Genomic DNA, 25,028 nt, shown 5'->3' with positions numbered 1-25,028 from the left:
TCTCACACCATGCTGCCCCCACTTGACTATCTATCAGATAGTTAGTCACCTCCCTAACTATCTGTTTCACTTACTTATCCAAAATCCAATGCAACAGTCTTCTGCCTTTCTGCCTGTGCTTGAGCTAATGACTCCTGAAAAAGACCATGCAGCCTAGCAGGTTGGTATTATTATCACCAACCTTAAATGAATCCTCAGTCTTATCCAACATTCTTGCTTGTTAACCCAACTCAACTTGCTCCAATAAGCACGACAAGGGCTTTCAGCCCTGAATTCTTCCCTTCCAGTTCTCCACTAAGGACTTCTCCCCAAGTGAGTTAGTCTTCCACAAAGAAACTAAGAGCCATTGTAGGAAACTCCCTCAACTCCCGTCCACAAGGTTTACAAATTTAGCTACGTCCACACCCTTTGTTTTCTCTTTCAGTTTGTTGTAGAAGAAGGGCTCTCTTTTTATCTAAAGTAAATCTTTCTGCCTGTCTCATGGATCCCTTTCCTATCACTTTTTCAGGAACAGTTTCTTCTTTTTTCTCTATCTGTATTCTCTCTCCCCTTGCTGGCTCCTTTCCATTAGCATTTAAACATATTCAATCTTTTTGCATTTTAAGAAAAATTTCCCCAAATCCTGATCCTTTCTGTTCAATAAAAGTGGTGAGAGTGGTTATCCTTGTCTTATTCCTGATATTAGAGGAAAAGCTTTCCCCTTTTCACTGTTGAATATATTGGCTGTGGGGTTGCTGTATACAGCTGGTGTTAGGTTGAGATATGTTCCCTCCATACCCACTTTGTTCAGAGTTTTTTTTTTTTTTATCATGAATTAATGTTGACATTCATAGATGGTTTTTCTGACTCTCTTGAGATGGTCATATGATTTTTATCCCTCATTTTCTTAATGAGTTGTATCACATTGATTGATTTACACATATTGAACCATCCTTGCATAACTGAAATGAATCCAGCTTGTTCATAGTCTATGGCCCTTTTACTGTATTTGTCAATTTAGTTTGCTAATATTTTGTTGAGGATTTTTGCATCTATGTTTATCAAGCCTATTGACCTTTAATTTTCATTTTTTTGTAATGTTCTTCTCTGGTTGTGATAGCAGAGCAATGTTGACCTTGCAAAATAAATTTGGAAGTGTTCCTTCCTCTTGTAATTTTTGGAAGAGTTTGGGAAGAGTTGGTATTCGTTTATATTTAAATGTTGTATTTGGTAGAATTCATTATCGAAACTATCCGTGTGCTGTGCTTAGTTGCTCAGTCTTGTCTGACTCTTTATGACCCCATGGAATGTATCCAACTGGGCTTCTCTGTCCATGGGGATTCTCCAGGCATGAATACTAGAGTATGTTGTCATTCCCTCCTCCAGGGGATCTCCCCAATCCAGAAATCAAACCCAGGTCTCCCCCACTGCAGGCCGATTCTTTACTGTCTGAGTCACCAGGAAAACCCAAAACTATCTTTGGGTTTTTTTGATTGTTTGTTGAGAGTTTATGACTACCAACTCAATCTCCTTACTGGTTATTGCTGTGTTCAAATTTTCTGTTTGTTCATGATTCTGTCTTAATAGGTTGCATGTTTTAAAGAATTTATCTGTTTTTTCCAGGTTGTCCAATTTGTTCATGCATTGTTGTTCATTATCATCTGTCATCATCCTCTGTGTTTCTGTGGTATCAATTTTAATGTTTCCTCTTTTATTTCTGATTTTGTTTATTTGAGTTGTGCTTCTTTATTTCTTGGTGACTCTAAAGGTTTGTCAACTTTGTTTATCATTAAAAAAAATACAGGTCTTATTCATATTGTCTTATTAGTCTCTCTATTTTTTCCACTGTTGGTTATTTCCTTTCTACTATATTTGAATTTTGGTTTTTATTCTTTTTCTAGTTCTTTGAGGTATCAAGCTGGGTTTTTTTTTTGTTTGAGATCTTTCTTATTTCTTGATGTAGGCATTTATCACTATGAACTTTTTAAAAAATTTATTTACTTTAATTGCACGCTAATTACTTTACAATATTGCAGTGGTTTTTGCCATACATTGACATGAATCAGCCATCGGTGTACATGTGTTCCCCATCCTGAACCCCTCTCCCACCTCTCTCCCTATCCCATCTCTCAGGGTCATCTCAGTGCACCAGCCCTGAGCACTCTGCCTCATGCGTCCAACCTGGACTGGCGATCTATTTTGCATATGATAATATACATGATTCAATGCTATTCTTTCAAACGACCCCACCCTCGCCTTCTCCCAGAGAGTTCAACAGTCTTTTCTTTACTTCTGTGTCTTTTTGCTGTCTTGCAAATAAGATCATCGTTGCCACCTTTCTAAATTGCATATATATGCATTAATATATTGTATTGGTGTTTTTCTTTTTGACTAACTTCACTCTGTGTAATAGGCTCCAATTTAATCCACCTCATTAGAACTGATTCACATGGATTCTTTTTAATGGCTAAGTAATATCCCATCGTGTATCTGTACCACAACTTTCTTATCCATTCATCTGCCAAGGGACATCTAGGTTGCTTCTATGTCCTGGCTATCATAAACAATGCTGCGATGAACATTGGGGTACATGTGTCTCTTTCAATTCTGGTTTCTTTGGTGTGTATGCCCAGCAGTGGCATTGCTGGGTCATATGGCAGTTCTATTTGCAGTTTTTTAAGGAATCTCTTTACTGCTCTCCATAGTGGCTGTACTAGTTTGTATTCCCACCAACAGTGTAAGTGGGTTCCCTTTTCTCCACACCCTCTCCAGCATTTATTTTGAATAGCAGCCATTCTGACCAGCGTGACATGGTACCTCATTGTGGTTTTGATTTGCATTTCTCTGATAATGAGTGATATTGAGCATCTTTTCATGTGTTTGTTAGCCATCTGTATGTCTTCTTTGGAGAAATGTCTGTTTAGGTCTTCGGCCCATTTTTTGATTGGGTCGTTGATTTTTCTGGAATTGAGCTGCGGGAGTTGCTTGTGTATTTTTGAGATTAATTCCTTGTCAGTTGCTTCATTTGCTATTATTTTCTCCCATTCTGAAGGCTGTCTTTTCACGTTGCTTATAGTTTCCTTTGTTGTGCAGAAGCTTTTAAGTTTTATTAGGTCCTATTTGTTTATTTTTGCCTTTATTTCCAATATTCTGGGAGGTGGGTCATAGAGGATCCTGCTGTGATTTATGTCGGAGAGTGTTTTACCTATGTTTTTCTCTAAGAATTTTACAGTTTCTCGTCTTACTTTTAGATCTTCAACACATTTTGAGTTTATTTTTGTGTATGATGTTAGACAGTGTTCTAATTTCATTCTTTTACAAGTGGTTGACCAGTTTTCCCAGCACCACTTGTTAAAGAGACTATGTTTTCTCCATTGCATATTTTTGCCTGCTTTGTCAAAGATAAGGTGTCATAGGTGTGTGAATTTATCTCTGGGCTTTCTAGTTTGTTCCATTGATCTATATACCTGTCTTTGTGCCAGTACCATACTGTCTTGATGACTGTGGCTTTGTAATAGAGACTGAAGTCAGGCAGGTTGATTCCTCCAGTTCCATTCTTCTTTCTCAAGATTGCTTTGACTATACAAGTTGTTGTTGTTGTTTTTTGTACTTTCATACAAATAGTAAAATTATTTGTTCTAGTTCTGTGAAAAATACCGTTGGTAGCTTTGATAGGGGTTGCATTGAATCTATAGATTGCTTTGGGTAGTGTACTCATTTTCACTATATCAATTCTTCTGATCCATGGACATGGTAATTTCTCCATCTATTTGTGTCCTCTTTGATTTCTTTCATCAGTGTTTTACAGTTTCCTATTGACAGGTCTTTTGTTTCTTTAGGTAGATTTATTCCTAACTATTTTTTTCTTTTAGTTGCAATGGTGAATGGAATTGTTTCCTTAATTTCTCTTTCTATTTTCTCATTGTCAGTGTATAGGAATGCAAGGGATTTCTGTGTGTTGTTTTTATATGCTGCAACTTTACTATATTCATTGATTAGCTCTAGTAATTTTCCAGTGGAGTCTTTGGAGTTTTCTATGTAGAGGATCATGTCATCTGCAAACAGTGAAAATTTTACTTCTTCTTTTCCAATATGGATTCCTTTTATTTCTATTTCTGCCCTGATTGCTGTGGCCAAAACTTCCAAAACTATGTTGAATAGTAGTGGTGAGAATGGGCACCCTTGTCTTGTTCCTGACTTTAGGGGAAATGCTTTCAATCTTTCACCATTGAGGATAATGTTTGCTGTGGGTTTGTCATATATAGCTTTTATTATGTTGAAGTATGTTACTTCTATTCCTGCTTTCTGGAGAGTTTTTATCATAAATGGATGTTGAATTTAGTCAAAGGTTTTCTCTGCATCTATTGAGATAATTAAATGGTTTTTATCTTTCAATTTGTTGATATGATATATTATATTGATTGATTTGTGGATATTAAAGAATCCTTACATCCCTGGGATAAAGCCCACTTGGTCATGATGTATGAACTTTTTAATATGTTATTGGATTCTGTTTGCTAGAATTTTGTTAAGGATTTTTGCATCTATGTTCATCAGTGATATTGGCCTATAGTTTTCTTTTTTTGTGGCATGTTTGTCTGGTTTTGGTATTAGGGTGATGGTGGCCTCATAGAATGAGTTTGGAAGTTTACCTTCCTCTGCAATTTTCTGGAAGCGTTTGAGTAGAATAAGTGTTAGTTCTCTCTAAATTTTTGGTAGAATTCAGCTGTAAGCCATCTGGTCCTGTGCTTTTGTTTGCTGGAAGATTTCTGTTTACAGTTTCAATTTCCGTGCTTGTGATGGATCTATTAAGATTTTCCATTTCTTCCTGGTTCAGTTTTGGAAAGTTACACTTTTCCAAGTATTTGTCCATTTCTTCCAAGTTGTCCATTTTATTGGCATATAGTTGCTGATAGTAGTCTCTTATGATCCTTTGTATTTCTGTGTTGTCTGTTGTGATTTCTCCTTTTTCACTTCTAATTTTATTGATTTCATTTCTCTCCCTTTGTTTCTTGATGAGTCTGGCTAATGGCTTGTCAATTTTAATCTATCTTCTCAAAGAACCAGCTTTTGGCTTTGTTGATTTTTGCTATGGTCTCTTTTGTTTCTTTTGCATTTATTTCTGCCCTAATTTTTATGATTTCTTTCCTTCTACTCACCCTGGGGCTCTTCATTTCTTCCTTTTCTAGCTACTTTAGGTGTAGAGTTGGGTTATTTATTTGACTATTCTCTGTTTCTTGAGATATGCCTGTACTGCTATGAACCTTCCCTTAGTACTGCTTTTACAGTGTCCCATAGGTTTTGTGTTGTTGTGTTTTCATTTTCATTTGTTTCTATGCATATTTTGATTTCTTCTGTGACTTGTGGTTATTCAGAAGCGTGTTGAGTAGCCTCCATATTTTGGAATTTTTGAAATAGTTTTTTTTTCCCTGTAGTTGATATCTAATCATAATGTATTATGATCAGAAAAGATGCTTGGAATGACTTCAAGTTTTTTGAATTCACCAAAGCTAGATTTATGGCCCCAGATGTGATCTAGTCTGGAGAAAGTTCTGTGTGCATTTGAGAGAAAGGTGGAATTCATTGTTTTGGGTAAAATGTCCTATAGATATCAAATAGGTCTAACTGGTCCATTGTATCATTTAAAGTTTGTGTTTCCTTGCTACTTTTCTGTTTAGTTGATCTATCCATAGGTGTGAGTGGGGTATTAAAGTCTCCCACTATTATTGTGTTATTGTTAGTTTCCCCTTTCATACTTGTTAGCACATGTCTTACAGATTGCAGTGCTCCTATGTTGGGTGCATATATATTTATAATTGTTATATCTTCTTCTTGGATTGACTCTTTGATCATTATGTAGCTTCCTTCTTGGTCTCTTTTCACAGCCTTTATTTCAAAGTCTATTTTATCTGATATGAGTATTGCTACTCCTGCTTTCTTTGGGTCTCCAGTTGCATGAAGTATCTTTTTCCAGCCCTTCACTTTCAGTCTGTATGTGTCCATTGTTTTGAGGTGGGTCTCTTGTGGACGGCATATATAGAGGTCTTGTTTTTCTATCCATTCAGCCAGTCTTTGTCTTTCTTTATCTTTTTGTTGGTGCATTCAACTCATTTACATTTAAGGTAATTATTGATAAATATGATCCCATTGCCATTACATTGTTGTTTTGGCTTTGAGTTTTTTAAAAAATATACATTTATTTATTTTAATTGGAGGTTAATTACTGTTACAATATTGTATTGGTTTTGCCATATATCTTTTCTGTGTTTCCTGTCTAAAGATCCTTTAGCATTTGTTGAAGAGCTGGTTTGGTGGTGCTGAATTCTCTCAGCTTTTGGTTGTCTGTAAAGCTTTTGATTTCTCCTTCATATTCGAATGAGATCCTTGCTGAGTACAGTAATCTGGGCTGTAGGTTATTTTCTTTCATCACTTTAAGTATATCCTGCCATTCCTTCCTGGCCTGAAGAGTTTCTATGAAAGATCAGCTGTTATCCTTATGGGAATCCCCTTGTATGTTTGTTATTTTTCCCTTGCTGCCTTTAATATTTGCTCTTTGTGTTTGAGCTTTTTAAATTTGATTAATATGTGTCTTGGACTGGAAAAGGTCAGTTTTCATTCCAATCCCAAAGAAAGGCAATGCTAAAAAATGCTCAAACTACTGCACAGTTTCACTCATCTCACATGCTAGTAAAGTAATGCTCAAAATTCTCCAAGCCAAGCTTCAGGAATACATGAACCATGAACTCCCTGATGTTCAAGCTGGTTTTAGGAAAGGCAGAGGAACCACAGATCAAATTGCCAACATCCACTGGATCATGGAAAAAGCAAGAGAGTTCCAGAAAAACATCTATTTCTGCTTTACTGACTATGCCAAAGCCTTTGACTGTGTGGATCACAAGAAACTGTGGAAAATTCTGAGAGAGATGGAAATACCAGACCACCTGATCTGCCTCTTGAGAAATCTGTATGCATGTCAGGAAGCAACAATTAGAACTGGACATGGAACAACAGACTGGTTCCAAATAGGAAAAGGACTACTTCAAGGCTGTACATTGTCACCCTGCTTATTTAACTTCTATGCAGAGTACATCATGAGAAACGCTGGGCTAGAAGAAACACAAGCTGGAGTCAAGATTGCAGGGAGAAATATCAATAACCTCAGATATGCAGGTGACACCACCCTTATGACAGAAAGTGAAGAAGAACTAAAAAGCCTCTTGATGAAGGTGAAAGAGGAGAGTGGAAAAGTTGGCTTAAAGCTCAACATTCAGAAAATTAAGATCATGGCATCCAGTCCCATCACATTATGGGAAATAGATAGGGAAAGAGTGGAAACAGTGTCAGACTATTTTGGGGGGCTCCAAAATCACTGCAGATGGTGACTGCAGCCATGAAATTAAAAGACGCTTACTCCTTGGAAGAAAATTATGATCAACCTAGATAGCATATTCAAAAGCAGAGACATTACTTTGATGACTAAGGTCTGTCTAGTCAAGGCTATGGTTTTTCCAGTAGTCATGTATGGATGTGAGAGTTGGACTATGAAGAAGGCTGAGTGCCGAAGAATTGATGCTTTTGAACTGTGGTGTTGCAGAAGACTCTTGAGAGTCCCTTGGACTGCAAGGAGATCCAACCAGTCCATCTTAAAGGAGATCAGCCCTGGGATTTCTTTGGAAGGAATGATGCTAAAGCTGAAGCTCCAGTACTTTGGCCACCTCATGCGAAGAGTTGACTCATTGGAAAAGACCCTGATGCTGGGAGGGATTGAGGTCAGGAGGAGAAGGGGACGACAGAGGATTAAATGGCTGGATGGCATCACTGACTCGCTGGCCGTGAGTCTGCGTGAATTCCGGGAGTTGGTGATGTACAGGGTGGCCTGGTGTGCTGCGATTCATGCAAATAGTCGGACACGACTGAATGACTGAACTGAACTAAACTGAATTGGGGTGTTTTGCCTTGGGTTTATCCTGTTGGGACTCTCTGGGTTTCTTGCACTTTGGTGGCTATTTCCTTCCTCATTTTAAGGAAGTTTTCAATTATCATTTCCTCAAGTATTTTCTCATGACTTTTCTTTTTGTCTTGTTCTTCTGGGACTCCTATGATTCGAATTTCGGGCATTTGACATTGTCCCAGAGTTCTCTGAGGTTGTCGTCATTTCTTTTAATTTTTTTATCTTTTTCCTCTCTGCTTCTCTGTTTCCACCATTCCGTCTTCTACCTCACTTATCCTATCTTCTGCCTCCGTTATTCTACTGTTGGTTCCCTCCAGAGTGTTTTTGATCTCAGTTATTCCATTGTTCATTATTGATTGACTTTTAAAAAATTTCTCTAGGTCCTTGTTTGGAGAGGGCAATGGGAACCCACTCCAATATTCTTGCCTGGAAACCATGGAAGGAGGAGCCTGGTAGGCTGCAGTCCATGGGGTCGCAAAGAGTTGTACATGACTGAACGACTTCATTTTCACTTTTCATTTTCATGCATTGGATAAGGAAATGGCAACCCACTCCAGTGTTCTTGCCTGGAGAATACCAGGATGGAGGAGCCTGGTGGGCTGCCATCTATGGGGTTGCACATAGTTGGACACAACTGAAGTGACTTAGCAGCAGCAGCAGCAGCAGGTTCTTGTTCAACATTTCTTGCATCTTCTCAATCGTTGTGTCCAGGCTATTTATCTCTAACTCCATTTTGTTTTCAAGATCTTGAATCATTATTACTATCATCTTCTGAAAAAAAAAATTTTTTTTTTTTTGCAGAGTCCCTATCTCTTCTTCTTTTGTTTGGTTTGGTGGGCATTTATCATGTTCCTTTCAGTTCAGTTCAGTCGCTCAGTCATGTCCAACTCTTTGAGACCCCTTGAATTGCAGCACGCCAGGCCTCCTTGTCCATCACCACCTCCCCAAGTCCACGCAAAACCATGTCCATTGTGTCGGTGATGCCATCCAACCATTTCACCCTGTGTCATTCCCTTCTCCTCCTGCCCTCAATCTTTCCCAGCATCAGAGCCTTTTCAAATGATTCAGCTCTCCACATCAGGTGGCCAAAGTATTGGAGTTTCACCTTCAACATCAGTCCCTCCAATGAACACCCAGGACTAATCTCCTTTGTGATGGACTGGTTGGATCTCCATGCAGTCCAAGGGACTCTCAAGAGTCTTCTCCAACACTACAGTTCAAAACCACCAATTCTTCGGTGCCCAGCTTTCTTTATAGTGCAATTCTCATATCCATACATGACTACTGGAAAACCCATAGCTTGACTAGATGAACCTTTGTTGACAAAGTAATGCCTCTGCTTTTGAATATGCTGTCTAAGTTAGTCCTAAGTTTCCTTCCAAGGAGTAAGCGTCTTTTAATTTCATGGCTGTAATCACCATCCGCAGTGATTTTGGAGCCCAGAAAAAAAAAATCTGACACTGTTTCCACACTTTCCCCATCTATTTCCCATGAAATGATGGGACCAGATGCCATGATCTTCATTTTCTGAATGTTGAGCTTTAAGCCAACTTTTTCATTCTTCTTTCACCTTCATCACCTTCATCAACGAAGCTCTTTCGTTCTTCTACTCTTTCTGCCATAAGGGTGGTGTCATCTGCATATCTGAGGTTATTGATACTTCTCCCTGCAATCTTGATTCCAGCTTCTGTTTCTTCCAGTCCAGCGTGTCTCATGATGTACACTGCATAGAAGTTAAATAAGCAGGGTGACAATATACAGCCTTGATGTACTCCTTTTCCTATTTGGAAGCAGATGTTGTTCCCTGTCTAGTTCTAACTGTTGCTTCCTGACATGCATACAGATTTCTCGAGAGGTGGGTCAGGTGGTCTGGTATTCCCATCTCTTTCAGAATTTCCCATAGTTTATTGTGATCCACACAGTCAAAGGCTTTCACATAGTCAATAAAGCAGAAATAGATGTTTTTCTGGAACTCTCTTGCTTTTTTGATGATCCAGCAGATGTTGGCAATTTGATCTCTGGTTCCTCTGCCTTTTCTAAAACCAGCTTGAACATCCAACGTTCATGGTTCACGTATTGCTGAAGCCTGGATTGGAGAATTTTGAGCATTACTTTACTAGCGTGTGAGATGAGGGCAATTGTGTGGTAATTTGAGACTTCTTTGGTATCACTTTTCTTTGGGATTGGAATGAAAACTGATCTTTTAAGTCCTGTGGCCAGTGCTGATTTTTCCAAGTTTGCTGATATATTGAGTGCAGCACTTTCACAGCATCATCTTTTAAAATTTGAAAGAGCTCAACCTGAATATATAGCCTCCACTAGGTTTGTTCGTAGTGATGCTTCCTAAGGCCCACCTGACTTCACCTTCAAGGATATCTGGCTCTAGGTGAGTGTGAGTGATCGCACCTTCATAATTATATGGGTCGTGAAGATCTTGTACAATTCTTCTGTGTATTCTTGACACCTATTCTTAATATCTTCTGCTTCTGTTAGGTCCATACCATTTCTGTCCTTTATTGAGTTCATCATTGCATAAAATGTTCCCTTGGTATCTCTAATTTTCTTGAATAGATCTCTAGTCTTTCCCATTCTATTATTTTCCTCAATATCTTTGCATTGATCACTGAGGAAGGCTTTCTTGTCTCTCCTTGCTATTCTTTGGAACTCTGCATTCAAGTTGGTGTAACTTCCCTTTTCTCCTTTGCCTTTTGCTTCTCTTCTTTTCACAGCTATTTTACAGCTGTCTTCAGACAGCCATTTTGTTGTTTTGCATTTCTTTTTCTTGGGAATGATCTTGTCTCCTGTCTCCTGTAAACCTCCATCCATAGTTCATCAGGGACTCTGTCTATCAGATCTAGTCCTTTATATCTATTTCTCTCTTCCACTGTATAGTCATAAGGGATTTGATTTAGGTCATACCTGAATGGTCTAGTGGTTTTCCCACTTTCAATTTAAGTCTGAACTTGGCAATAAGGAGTTCATGATCTGAGCCACAGTCAGCTCCTGGTTTTGTTTTTGTTGACCTTATGGAGCTTCTCCATCTTTGGCTGCAAAGAATATAATCAGTCTTATTTCAGTGTTGACCATCTGGTGATGTCTATGTATAGAATCTTCTCCTGTGTTGTTGGAAGAGGGTGTTTGCTATGACCAGTGCGTTCTCTTGGCAGAGGTCTGTTGGCTTTTGCCCTGCTTCATTCCGTACTCCAAGGCCAAATTTGCCTGTTACTCCAGGTGTTTCTTAACTTCCTACTTTTGTATTCCACGACCCTATAATGAAAAGAACATCTTTTTTGGGGTGTTAGTTCTAGCAGGTCTTGTAGGTCTTCATAGACCCATTCAACTTCAGCTTCTTCAGCATTACTGGTCAGGGCATAGACTTGGATTACCATGATATTGAATGGTTTGCCTTGGAAAAGAACAGAGATCATTCTGTCGTTTTTGAGATTGCACCCAAGTACTGCATTTCAGACTCTTCTGTTTACTATGATGGCTACTCCATATCTTCTAAGGGATTCCTGCCTACAGTAGTAGATACAATGGTCATCTGAGTCAAATTCACCCATTCCAGTCCATCTGAGTTCGCTGATTTCTAGAATTTCAATGTTCACTCTTGCCATCTCCTGTTTGACCACTTCCAATTTGCCTTGATTCATGGACCTAACATTCCAAGTTCCTATGCAATATTGCTCTTTACAGCATTGAATCTTGTTTCTATCACCAGTCCCATCCACAACTGGGTGTTGTTTTTCCTTTGGCTCCATCCCTTCATTCTTTCTGGAGTTATTTCTCCACTGATCTCCAGTAGCTTTCTCATGTTCCTTACCTGCTGAATATTTATCTGCCTTTTCATCTTGTTTAGATTGCTGTCTTTGGGGTGGCCTCTCTGTATTCTGGCAGTTTGTGGTTCCTCTTTATTTCGGAGGTTCCTCTCCATGGGTGGGGTTGGACGAGTGGCTTGTCAAGGTTTCCTGTTTAGGGAAGCTTGTGTTGGTGTTCTGGTGGGTGGAGCTGGGTTTCTTCTCTCTGGAGTGCAATGAAGTGTCCAGTAGTGAGTTTTGAGATGTCTCTGGGTTTGGTGTGGCTTTGGACTGCCTGTATATTAAAGCTCAGGTCTATGTTCCTGCATTTTTGGAGAATTTGCGTGGTATGTCTTGCTCTGAAACTTGTTGGCTCTTTTGTGGAGCTTGGTTTCAGTGTAGGTATGGACGCTTTTGGATGAGCTGTTATTGATTAATGTTCCCTGGAGTCAGGAGTTCTCTGGTGTTCTCAGCTTTTGGATTTCAGCCTCCTATCTCTGGTTTCAGTCTTATCTTGCAGTAGTCTCAAGACTTCTCCATCCATACAGCAACAATGATAAAACATCTAGGTTAATGTTGAAAAGGTTCTCCACAGTGAGGGACACCCAGAAAGTTTCACTGAGTTACATGGATCAGAGAAGAGGGAGGAGGGATATAAAGGTGACCAGGAGGAGAAGAGGGGGAATCAAGAGGGGAGAGAGCAATCTAGCCAGTAATCAAATCCCTATGTACTCTCCACAGCCTGGAACACCCAGAGAGTTTCACAGAGTTATGTGGAGAAGAGAAGAGAAGAGGGAGGCAGGAGATAGAAGTCACTAGAAGAGGGGGGTGGCGGTCAAATGGAGAGAGACAAATCTAGCCAGTTATCGGTTCTCTAAGTGTTTGCCACAGCCTGGAATACCCAAAGAGATTCACAGAGTTGGGCAGAGCAGAGATGGGGGAGGAAGGAGATAGAGGTGCCCTAGGGGAGAAAAAGGAGAGTCAAAAAGGGGAGAGGGCAATCAATCCAGTAATCACACTCCTAGGTAAAAACGAGTACCAAAGATTGGATTCATAAAGGTACAAAACTGATAACAAATACCAGAAAGCAAAGATTAAAAATCTAGAGTAGAGGTTAGACTCTCAAAAATGCAATATTGAAAAAACAAAACACAATCACAAAAATTATAAAAATATATGAAATTTGCTTTAAAAATAGGGTCTTTTTTTTGCAAGGCAGGTTATATAAATGAAAATTAAAGCAGTAATAAAGGCCTTAAAATTTAAAAAAAATTAGAAAATTAAAAAATATTAATAGTAAAAATATATCTAGGAATTTCTCTGGAGCTGCTGTGGGAAGTGTGGGGTCAGTTCAGTTTCAGATAGTTCCTTGTTCCAGCTTATACTTCTCAAGGTCTATAGGCCCCTTCCAATGTAGTTGGTGCCAAAGACAGGATTTTAAGTGACTGTTGCACCTGTCACTTCCAAAGAGGTTCCCTCTGTGTATTTTGGATTCTTCTGTTTGCAAGTCTCTTCAGTGTCTAATTTCCACCCTGACACAAGAGGGCAAAGGTGGTCACTTACTTAGGCTCACTTGTTCAGTCGTGCTGTGGGGAGGGAGCAACAATGCAAACAAATATCACTGGCGTGTGTGGGGAGTGCTCACAGTGTCCGTGACACACTGGGTTTGCCTCTGCTCAGGTTGTGTGTGCTTTGCCAGTCTACACTGCTCAGGCTCCAAGTTGCTCTGCAGGGGAATTGTCTATAGCAGGCCCTGGATTGCCTACGCTTCTCAGGTCTAAGCCACTCAGGTTCAGATTCACGGGTACTCCATGAAGGTGCAGACACAGTTGGGCCTGTGTTTTGTGCCCTTCCCAGATCCAAGCAGCTCAGGTGACCAGGTGCTTGGCAAACGCACTCTCCTCAGGTGGGGTGGTGCATCTTATCACCTCTGTGGTCTGGCTGCTCAGTTTTCTGGGTGCACAATGGGAGCACCATCTCAGGTGTGCTGAGTGTCTCCTCTGGGGAGCTGATCTCTGGTTGCGATCTTCCTGGTGGATGTCAACCATCCAGGATCCCAGGTAGACTTGGTTAGCAACTGGGAGCCTGCTCGCAGTTTTGTAGTGGATGCCGTCTCTGGAGCCGAGATTGTCCCTTTCCAGCTCTGGCTGTCACCCGCCTGCCTCTCTGCGTCTAGTGGGGGATGGGCCTGTCTGCAGCTGGCTAGCTCTCCTCTGGTATTTGCTCAGTCCCTTGTTCTGTGAGTGGGCTGGCAGTGCCTTATCTTAGAGCTTTTTGCAGGAAAGTTCTCTCTCTCTCTCTCTCTTTTTTTTCTCTCTCTCTGGCTATACCACTGTTTGGATTGCTATCTCACATTAGGTCCCTCAGATTGTCCTCAGGGCGTTCAGGCCTGGTCCCTACCATAAGCAATGCCGCCCGCACCTCCCTGTTCAGCCCCTGCTTGCTGGTGGTGGACGCTAGCATCTGGGCTACTTCTCTGCTGAGTTGCCATCAGATGCGAAAACTGTAGGTTTTATTTATTTTTCCTTCCAGTTATGTTGCCTTCTGAGATTCCAAAACTCCCTACAGACCCACTGGGGAGAGGGTTTCCTGGTGTTTGGAAACTTCTCCTCTTTTATGACTCCCTCTCCAGGATGGGTCTCCATCCCTAACTCTTTTGTCTCTCTTTTAATCTTTTATATTTTGTCCTACCTCCTTTCGAAGATAATGGGCTGCCTTTCTGGGTGCCTGGTGTCCTCTGCCAGTGTTCAGGAGTTGTTTTGTGGAACTTGCTCAGCGTTCAAATGATCTTTTGATGAATTTGTGGGGGAGAAAGTGGTCTTTCCGTCCTATTCCTCCACCATCTTAGGACCGCCCCTCACTATGAACTTTTATCTTAGAACCATTTTTACTGAATCTCATGAGTTTGATATGCTGTGCTTACTGGCACCCCACTCTAGTACTCTTGCCTGGAAAATCCCATGGACAGAGGAGCCTGGTGGGCTGCAATCCATGGGGTCTCTAGGAGTTGGACGCAAATGAGCGACTTCACTTTCGCTTTTGACTTTCATACATTGGGGAAAGAAATGGCAACCCACTTCACTGTTCTTGCCTGGAGAATCCCAGGGATGGGAGAGCCTGGTGGGTTGCCATCTATGGGGTTGCACAGAGTCGGACATGACTGAAGCGACTTAGCAGCAGCAGCTTACATTTTTGTTTGTCTCAATGTACTTTTTGATTCTCTTCTGATTTAGTCTTTGGATCATTGATTGTTCAATAGCACATTGTTTAATCTCCACATTTGTGAATTATCAAGTTTTCTTCCTGTAATTGATTACTTGATTTATACCATTTTGGTTGGAAAAGATACTTGATATGATTTAAATCTTCTCAATTTATTAATACCTTTTTTTTTGTACCCTATCATATGATCTATTCTGGAGAATCTTTCATCTGTGCTTAAAAGAACACGTTCTGTTGCTTTTGGATGGAGTTTTCCTTACATGTCTGTTAAGTGCATTCTGACTTTTGAGTGGGAATGCCTAGTTCATTAAAATTTAATATAATTATCAATAGGTGTTTTATTTCTATAAATCTATCATTTTTGTCCCACTTGTTCACTCAATTTATATTCCACTCTTCCTTCTTCATTGTGTTATTATTCTTGGAATATTTATATATTAAAATAATTGTTTTTGTTTGTCCTTCTCCTTTATATTCCTTTATTTCTCCTTTTCTTCCTTCTTCTGGAATAGTTTAAGTTTTTGTGCTTTGTAAACTTCTATTGGCATCCAACTATTTTTTTTTTTAGTGGTTTCTCTTGAGATTACAGTGCATTTGCATGTGTTAAGTTGCTTCTGTGACCCTATGGGCTGTAGCCTGCCAGGCTTCTCTGTCCATGGAATTCTCCAGGCAAGAATACCAGAGTGGATTGCCCTCATCCATTGCAATCCATGCCCTCCTCCAGGAAATCTTCCTGACCCAGTGACTGAACGAACGTCTTCTGTGTCTCCTGAATTGGCAGGCAGGTTCTTTACCACTAGCACCACCTGAGAAGCCCCTGAGGTTACAATTTGCATCCTTAAATATTTACAGTATTAAAATTAACACTATTAAATTTTGTTTAAAATACAAGAACACTGCAGTTGTATATGGCTATTTAACTTGTTCCATTTCCTTTATGTTAAAGCTATCACATGTATATTTTGTATATTATGAACATACCATTAATGTTATAAATGTTGCTTTAAAGCAAGGTTGGCAAATTTTTTGTAAAGGGCATGGAGATGCTAAACAACTTACCTATGGTCATAAACCTTAATTGTGAGAGAAATACTTGATTGAAGATAAGAACTAAACTTCAAATCATTATATCTCAGTGTACTATATCTCTGAGTTTATGAAAACCTTACTAGAACCCAGATATTCCTTCCTGTTTCCACAAGCGCATGCAACAATTACATTGAAAAAACATAGCAGCAAGAGGGATACTTATCAGTTTCTCATCTTAGAGGGAAACTGAATAGTTTTCAAGAATATGGCCAATCAGGTCATATTTGGAAAGGACCCTATATTCGGTTCTAAAGAGAATGAGCTGAAATTTTAGTGACATCAGCACTTTTAAACAACACTCCAATTTATTTGTCAAGAACAAAGCCCCTGCCTTAATTTTCTGAAGAGCAAGTGCTGTTGGTAGGCTACAAGCTGAAGACGATTAGCCTTGGAGTCACTTAACAGTGCCCTGGACTGGCACTGTTGATTTATATGATTGAATCATAAATCATTTATATGGCATCATATGACTTGTTAGGCTTGGTCATTAATGTGTTCTTTGACATGGAGAGAATAAAATATGTTTTTGTTTCAGTCACCTCATTTGTAAAATAAAAGGATTAGTTAAGGCATTTTTTAAAAAATGCCATGACTTTCTTTATAATCTAGTTATTGCATTTCTCTTTATCTCAGGGCACAGCGATATTAACATCTCTGACTTCTGTCCTGCACGATGGTAAGGAGTTCCCCAACCCAGGGCAGTTTGATCCTGGTCACTTCCTGGATGAAAGTGGCAACTTTAAGAAGACTGACCACTTCATGGCTTTTTCAGCAGGCAAGCATGCTTCATTTTTGTCTGTCCATTAGAGGTCAAATGAGAGGAGGATGAGCTTTGTATGTAGGCAACTCTGAGCTGGACAAATTGTCATTTTCATGAGGCCAGAGGCACCACTTCCAAGGTGCAGATAGTTTATGATTGGATTGGAGGCTGTACTCACTGAGTTCTGCCCTCTCACCCACCTCTGACAATCTTAAGGTCTCCTCATAGAAGTCTAGTTCCACTGAGACTTTTCTCCCCTGTCCAGAGATGCCATTCACTCAATAAATGTCTCTGAGGACCTTAAATGTAGTAGACCCATGGTCACTCAGGTCCAGGGATAGAAATGTGAATAAGGGACAGCTCTCCTCTAAGAAAGGAATGCGACTTAACAGGTGATGATACTCCAGAGACAAGTTCTATTCAAAACGCTTCTGTGGAAACCCAGAGAGAGGAGCTCCTGAATCTTACACTTTGGGATCAGGGCAGAGGACAGAGAGAAATATTCTTGCAGGAAGAGATATTTTAGTATCTTCCTTTAATTTGAGGAGGTCCTTGAAAGAAAGAGGCAGGGTACTCAAAAAGTTTCATTAAAGGCAGTTTAATGAAGAGACTCTTTTCAGAGGTGTGGACACGATTAAGTGAAGTAGCAAGGAGTGGTCAAGTACTCTGGGATGAGCATCAGCAAGACAACGTTACCATTCTATGTCGGAAGGACCGGGAGAAGGAGGGTGTTGCTGGATCCCAAGCAGATCTTTGGCAAAGAGAGAATGGATGCCTCAGCAGGAGATGGGTCTATAGGTTGGAGAATACAGCCACTGCTGAAACTGTGGCCTGACAGGCTGGGACAGAGGGAGGGCGTACTCTAAACTTCTCAATGTCTAATCCTTTGGGTTTTTTCACAGTGAAGAAGGGAACTAACTAGTGGGGTTATGCAGTCCATAGAAATCAACTTCTTAAACACACAGTAGGTGTAAAAGAAAAACAAGCACAGTATGGATCTGGAAAGATGGAGAAGTGGAGAGTGTTCAGCACAGTCCAAAGGAGAGGGTAGAAAGGAGAGGGTGAAGGGCCTTTCCTACAGAAGGAACTGAAATGGGATAGAAATAGGAGGTTTACTCCTCATTGAACATCCAGGAAAATAGGTTTCAAGGAATGCTTAATGCTTGGTCCCAAGATTATGAACAATGTCCAGAATTTGATCTCAAAATGAGATCCTGCTAATGTATTCCTTATCTACTTCCTGAATTTTAGGTCCATTGTTTCATAACAAACTGGCTTAAGATTTCTGCCCAGTTTGTGGGGTTTGCAGGATTGCTTTGTCTTGGCACTGTAGCATCATATAAGACCTAAGGCTTTACTTTGTTGTTGCTGTTCAGTTGCTAAGTCATGTTCAACTCTTTGCAACCCCATGGATGGCAGCACACCAGGCCCTCTGTCCTCCACTGTCTCCCGGAGTTTGCTCAAATTCATGTCCATTGAGTTGGTGATACTATCTAACCATCTCATCCTCTGTCACATCCCTTCTCCTTTTGCCTTTACTTTATGAGCTTATATTTCGTGTGTGGGACACAGGAATAATTATAATTTCATTTGAAACATTTTGCATTAGAAGTATTTATGAGTCTTGTGGAAAACCAGCAAGAGAATGAATTATATCCCCCTAAATAGATCAAAGAAGTTTGTATAGAGCAAGTGACACCTGTGGTGGATCTAGAAGGATGTAGAGAATCTCATCAGGAAGAGCTGAAGGAACCAATATTTCAGTTGGAGGAATGACTGGATACTCATAACACTTGAAACAGCTAGTGTGTCTGGGGTTTAGAGAATGGTTAATAATATTGGTATCGAGTTTGTGACATTCCTTTTTATACTTGGCAATGGTAAGCTTTTGAAATATTGTTAGAAACAGAGACATGACAATGTCAAGATTAGTTTTAGGAATCCAGATGAGGAGAAATAAATCTGTTGTTGAGTCTTGAATTGGAAGTAGATGGAAAAATGTAGTGTGTAGTTCATGTTATTTGGGATGGGTGAGTGTGTATGTAGAAAGATATTACTGGCAAGCCTCAGGAAAGCAATCCTGACATGGGTGTACAGAACAGATTCCTTTTAATAGAGAAAGTACACTGAAATCTGTTCTGAGGAAATGAAGCAAACCGGATTTTGGTGTAAATAGAAGAAGCCATAGGTTAATTTGTCTTTTATTAATTTGTTTATGTATTTACTCATTTCATATTTATTTATGCTTCCCTTTGTGGTATGTTAGAAATAGAATTGAACAACTGTTTAATTTATGTGTCCTTTTTAGGAAAAAGAGTTTGTGTTGGAGAAGGCCTGGCCCGCATGGAGCTGTTTTTACTCCTGGTCAGCATTTTACAGCATTTTACCTTGAAATCTGTGGTTGATCCAAAGCACATTGATATTGCACCAAGTTTCAAAGGGATACTCTCTATTCCACCCTTCTGTGAGATGTGTTTCATTCCAGTCTGAAGAAAGGGCTGACTGCCAGGTTGCAGAGTGAGCCTCTCCAGCTCCATCTACACAAGCTGATGCTCTCTATCCTGGCTGTTAGCCATTGTCCGCCTCTCCCTTACCTTTAGGAGTGACATTCTTGAGCCCTGCCTCTTCTAATTTTCTTTAAGATTCACTTCAAGTTTTTTCTTGCATGAAATACAACAGTTTTGTCCCCAATAATTTTTTAAAAATTACTGTCCTGAGATCTGAAGCTACATCCAATTTATTGTGTATGCCAAATGGAGGGCACCTTATAAATGTCATATTTTATTAAAAATTAAAGTTGGCAATTATCCCATGTGATAAAATTTTTTTTAAATGCACTCATCTCTTACTCCTATTTATCTCTCTAGGGGAATGATCTCTTGATAGTTTGGATAAATAATTTTGCTTTTCCCCAATGTTTATTAAAAATATAATTATGTGATTGATGGGTATGTTTGTGTATATATGTATATACATGCAAAAGAAATCAGGGGAAGATGAATCCAGCTAGAGGGAATAGTATGAGATAAAACTTGAATTTATTAGTCTTTCCAGAGATGTTCTTCCTCTTTCCTCTAATGATTAAACACACACACACAGACATACAGACATATAAAAGTAAAGAAGAGGGGAAGGTAATTAATATACATATGGGTTATATTTGAACATACACAGAGAAATCTATGTGTGTGTTTAGTGTTTGCATGTGTATATATTGTTTATAGCTATGGTTTTTTGGTGACATTATATAATAGCATAAAGTTGATATTTTCACAAGCAGTGTAAGTTAATGTATCTCATAATAGTTTGTTAATAGATATGACAATTTTTAAAAATTATCTCCCTATTCAAGGATATTTATATTATTTTTGAAACCTTGTTAATATAAAAATGCTACTATTAATACATGCACATGTCTTCTATTATTCCTCTACTGTCTCTTCAGGATAGTTTCTTAGAAGTGGTGTGGCTGCACATATATATGCACTTTAATTTTTCATAGATACAGAAGCATAATGCCCTAAAAATTACATATCTGCTTCAGTTCAGTTCAGTTCAGTCTCAGTCGTGTCCGACTCTGTGACCCCATGAATTGCAGCAAGCCAGGCCTCCCTGTCCATCACCAACTCCTGGAGTTCACTCAAACTCACGTCCATCGAGTCGGTGATGCCATCCAGGCATCTCACCCTCTGCCATCCCCTTGTCCTCCTGCCCCCAATTTCTCCCAGCATCAGGGTCTTTTCTAATGAGTCAACCCTTCGCATGAGGTGGCCAAAGTATTGGAGTTTCAGCTTAGGCATCAGTCCTTCTAATGGCCACCCAGGACTGATCTCCTTTAAGATGGACTGGTTGGATCTCCTTGCAGTTCAAGGGACTCTCAAGAGTCTTCCCCAACACCACAGTTCAAAAGCATCAATTTTTGGCACTCAGCTTTCTTCAGAGTCCAACTCTCACATTCATAGATGACCACTGGAAAAACCATAGCCTTGACTAGACGGACCTTTGTTGGCAAAGTAATGTCTCTGCTTTTGAATATGCTATTTAGGTTGGTCATAACTCTCCTTACAAGGAGTAAGCGTCTTTTAATTTCATAGCTGCAGTCACCATCTGCAGTGATTTTGGAGCCCCCCAAAATAAAATCTGGCACTATTTCCACTCTTTCCCCATCTATTTCCCATGAAGTGATGGGACCGGATGCCATGATCTTCGTTTTCTGAATGTTGAGCTTTAAGCCAACTTTTTCATTTTCCTCTTTCACTTTCATCAAGAGGTTCTTTAGTTCTTCTTCACTTTCTGCCATAAGGGTGGTGTCATCTGCATATCTGAGGTTATTGATATTTTTCCCGGCAATCTTGATTCCAGCTTGTGCTTCTTCTAGCCCAGCGTTTCTCATGCTGTACTCTGCATATAAGTTAAATAAGCAGGGTGACAATATACAGCCTTGACGTACTCCTTTTCCTATTTGGAACCAGACTTTACTTTAAAGAAAATTTTTTTTGGCCATGCTGCCTGACAGTTAGGATCTTAATTTCCAGACAGGGATGGAAACCATGCCCTGGTTTAACCACTGGACTGCCAGGGAAGTCCTTTTCTTTTCTGTCATGACTGTAATAGAAAGACTACTTGATCAAACCCTTACGTGTACTGAGGACTGAATTCTTTGGTGGATTTCGGAGCTTTTAGTTACCTTTCAAGTAGAAATCTCATCATCTGCAGATAATATTTTATTGCAATGACCAGAAATTTGGTAATATTATATATATATATGCATATTTATGTCTGTATTTCTTTGACTCATCACACAGACACACACAGACAATACACAAACATATATATATATATATATATATATATATATATATATATATATATATATATTTGTCAGTATGTAAATGTGTTCAAGTTGTGACAATTTCTGGGGACAAGAAAGCAGAGGGATTGGGAAGTCCATGTTAGGAAGCCTCTTATTTGACGTGATTTTACCTTTGAGGTTATTATTGATTTGAAATCAAGAGGTGAGAGTCTTAAAGGTTGACTCTAAGGTGTCACATAGGAGTTTTAGAACTCCCCCAAATCTTGCAGATTCTGAAGGCTATCAGAAAAAAAGATGGACCAAGTAGACATTTCAACTTCAGTTGAAGCTTGAAGGTTATGAAGATCTGCAACTTAGGAATAAGATTAGCCTGAAGTTGAAGAATATTTACAAGACCAGAGTGCTTCTTACATAATTTCAGTCATTGATTAAATGCTTGTTGGAAAAGAAGAAGCAAAACTCTCACTGTTTGCAGATGACATGATCCTCTACATAGAAAACCCTAAAGACTCCACCAGAAAATTACTAGAGCTAATCAATGAATATAGTAAAGTTTCAGGATATAAAATCAACACACAGAAATCCCTTGCATTCCTATACACTGACAATGAGAAAAAAGAAAGAGAAATTAAGGAAACAATTCCATTCACCATTGCAACGGAAAGAATAAAATAGTTAGGAATAAATCTACCTAAAGAAACAAAAGACCTGTCTATAGAAAACTGTAAAACATTGTGTATATGTACCACAGCTCTCAGAGGGAGAGGGAGAGGGTGGGATGATTTGGGAGAATGACATTCTAACATGTATACTATCATGTGAATTGAATCGCCAGTCTATGTCTGACGTAGGATGCAGCATGCTTGGGGCTGGTGCATGGGGATGACCCAGAAAGTTGTTATGGGGAGGGAGGTGGGAGGGGGGTTCATGTTTGGGAATGCATGTAAGAATTAAAGATTTTAAAATTTAAAAAATAAAAAACTAAAATTAAAAAAAATAAAAAAAAAATCAAAAAAAAAAAAAAAGAAAAAGAAAACTGTAAAACACTGACGAAAGAAATCAAAGAGGACACAAATAGATGGAGAACTTTCACCACTACTATTCAACATAGTTTTGGAATTTTTGGCCACATCAGTCAGAGCAGAAAAAGAAATAAAAGGAATCCAGATTTGAAAAGAAGTAAAACTCTCACTGTTTGCAGATGACATGATCGTCTACATAGAAAACCCTAAAGACTCCACTAGAAAATTACTAGAGCTAATCAATGAATAGAGTAAAGTTGCAGGAGATGTAAATTAACACACAAAAATCCCTTGCATTCCTATACACTAACAATGAGAGAAGTGAAATTGAGGAAACAGTTCCATTCACCTTTGCAATGAAAATAATAAAACACTTAGGCATATATCTACATAAAGAAACAAAAGACCTCTATATAGAAAACTATAAAACACTGATTAAAGAAATCAAAGAAGACAGAAATAGATGGAAAAATATACCATGTTCATGAGGTGGAAGAATTAATATAGTGAAAATGAGTATACTACCCAAAGCAATCAAGAGATTCAATGCAATCCCCATCAAGCTATCAATGGTATTCACAGAACTAGAGTAAATAATTTCACAATTTGTATGGCAATACAAACAAACCTCGAATAGCCATAGACATCTTGAGAAAGAAGAATGGAACTGGAGAAATAAACCTGCCCAACTTCAGGCTCTACTACAAAGCCACAGTCATCAAGACAGCATGGTACTGGCACAAAGACAGAAATATAGATCAATGGAACAAAATAGAAAGCCCAGAGATAAATCCACACACCTATGGACACCTTATCTTTCACAAAGAAGGCAAGAATATACAATGGATAAAAAGATAATCTCTTTAACAAGTGGTGCTGGGAAAACTGGTCAACCACTTGTAAAAGAATGAAATTATACATGTTTCAGTGCCATTCTCCCAAATCATCCCACCCTCACCCTCTCCCACAGAGTCCAAAAGACTGTTCTATACATTTGTGTCTCTTTTGCTGTCTCACATACAGGATTATCGTTGCCATCTTTCTAAATTCCATATATATGCGTTAAGGGTGGTGCACTGGGATGGCCCAGAGGGATGGTATGGGGAGGGAGGTGGGAGGGGGGTTCAGGACTGGGAACACGTGTACACCCATGGCAGATTCATGTTGATGTATAGCAAAACCAATACAATATTGTAAAGTAATTAGCCTCCAATTAAAATAAATAAAATTTTAAAAAAGAATGAAATTAGAACACTTTCTAACACCATACACAAAAATAAACTCAAAATGGATTAAAGATCTAAATGTAAGAACAAAATCTATAAAACTCTTAGAGGAAAACATAGGCAAACACTCTGACATAAATCACAGCAAGATCTTCTATAACCCACCACCCAGAATATTGGAAATAAAAGCAAAAATAAACAAATGGGACCTAATAAAATTTAAAAGCTTTTGCTCAACAAAGGAAACTATAAGCAAGGTGGAAAGACAGTCTTCAGAATGGGAGAAAATAATAGCAAATGAAGCAACTGACAAAAAATTAATCTCAAAGATATACAAGCAACTCCCACAGCTCAATTCCAGAAAAATCAACGACCCCATCAAAAAATGGGCCGAAGACCTAAACAGACATTTCTCCAAAGAAGACATACAGATGGCTAACAAACACATGAAAAGATGCTCAACATCACTCATTATCAGAGAAATGCAAATCAAAAACACAATCAGATACCATCTCATGCCAGTCAAAATGGCTTCTATCAAAAAATCTACAAACAATAAGTACTGGAAAGGGTGCGGAGAAAATGGAACCCTCTTACACTGTTGGTGGGAATGCAAACTAGTACAGCCACTATAGAGAACAGTGTGGAGATTCCATAAAAAACTGGAAATAGAACTGCCATATGATCTAGCAATCCCACTGTTGAGCATACACACTGAGGAAACCAGAATTTAAAGAAACACGTGTACCCCAGTGTTCATTGCAGCCCCGTTTTAAAGAGCCAAGACATGGAAGCAACCTAGATGTCCATTGGCAGACCAATGAATAAGAAAACAGTGATACATATACACAATGGAGTATTACTCAGCCATTACAAAGAATACATTTGAATCAGTTCTAGTGGATGAAACTGGAGCCGATTATACAGAGTGAAGTAAGCCAGAAAGAAAAACACCAATAAAATATACTAACGCATATATATGGAATTTAGAAAGATGGTAACGATAACCCTGTATGCGAGACAGCAAAAGAGACACTGATGTATAGAACAGTCTTTTGGACTCTGTGGGAGAGTGTGAGGGTGGGATGATATGGGAGAATGGCATTGGAACATGTGTATTATCGTATGTGAAATGAATCGCCAGTCCAGGTTCAATGCATGATACAGGC

The 25,028-nt window shown here is 39.1% G+C and overlaps 1 protein-coding gene across 2 annotated transcripts in view; it reads left to right on the top strand.

Moving 5' to 3' along the window:
• Positions 1 to 19,605, top strand: part of LOC138427954 (cytochrome P450 2C21-like) — a 59,233-nt gene extending 39,628 nt beyond the window's left edge. For both annotated transcript variants that reach the window (XM_069568079.1, XM_069568081.1), the window contains exons 8-9: positions 16,672 to 16,813; positions 19,107 to 19,605. In XM_069568079.1, the coding sequence (XP_069424180.1) occupies positions 16,672 to 16,813; positions 19,107 to 19,288 (324 nt within the window). In that variant the 3' untranslated portion in view covers positions 19,289 to 19,605. The remainder of the gene's footprint in view (positions 1 to 16,671; positions 16,814 to 19,106) is intronic.
• The last annotated feature ends 5,423 nt before the right edge of the window (positions 19,606 to 25,028 follow it).

Source organism: Ovis canadensis, chromosome 22 (assembly GCF_042477335.2).
Source record: "Ovis canadensis isolate MfBH-ARS-UI-01 breed Bighorn chromosome 22, ARS-UI_OviCan_v2, whole genome shotgun sequence".
Taxonomy (NCBI): domain Eukaryota; kingdom Metazoa; phylum Chordata; class Mammalia; order Artiodactyla; family Bovidae; genus Ovis; species Ovis canadensis.
Note: the sequence above shows the minus strand (reverse complement) of the source record. Positions and strands in the feature narration are given on the sequence as shown.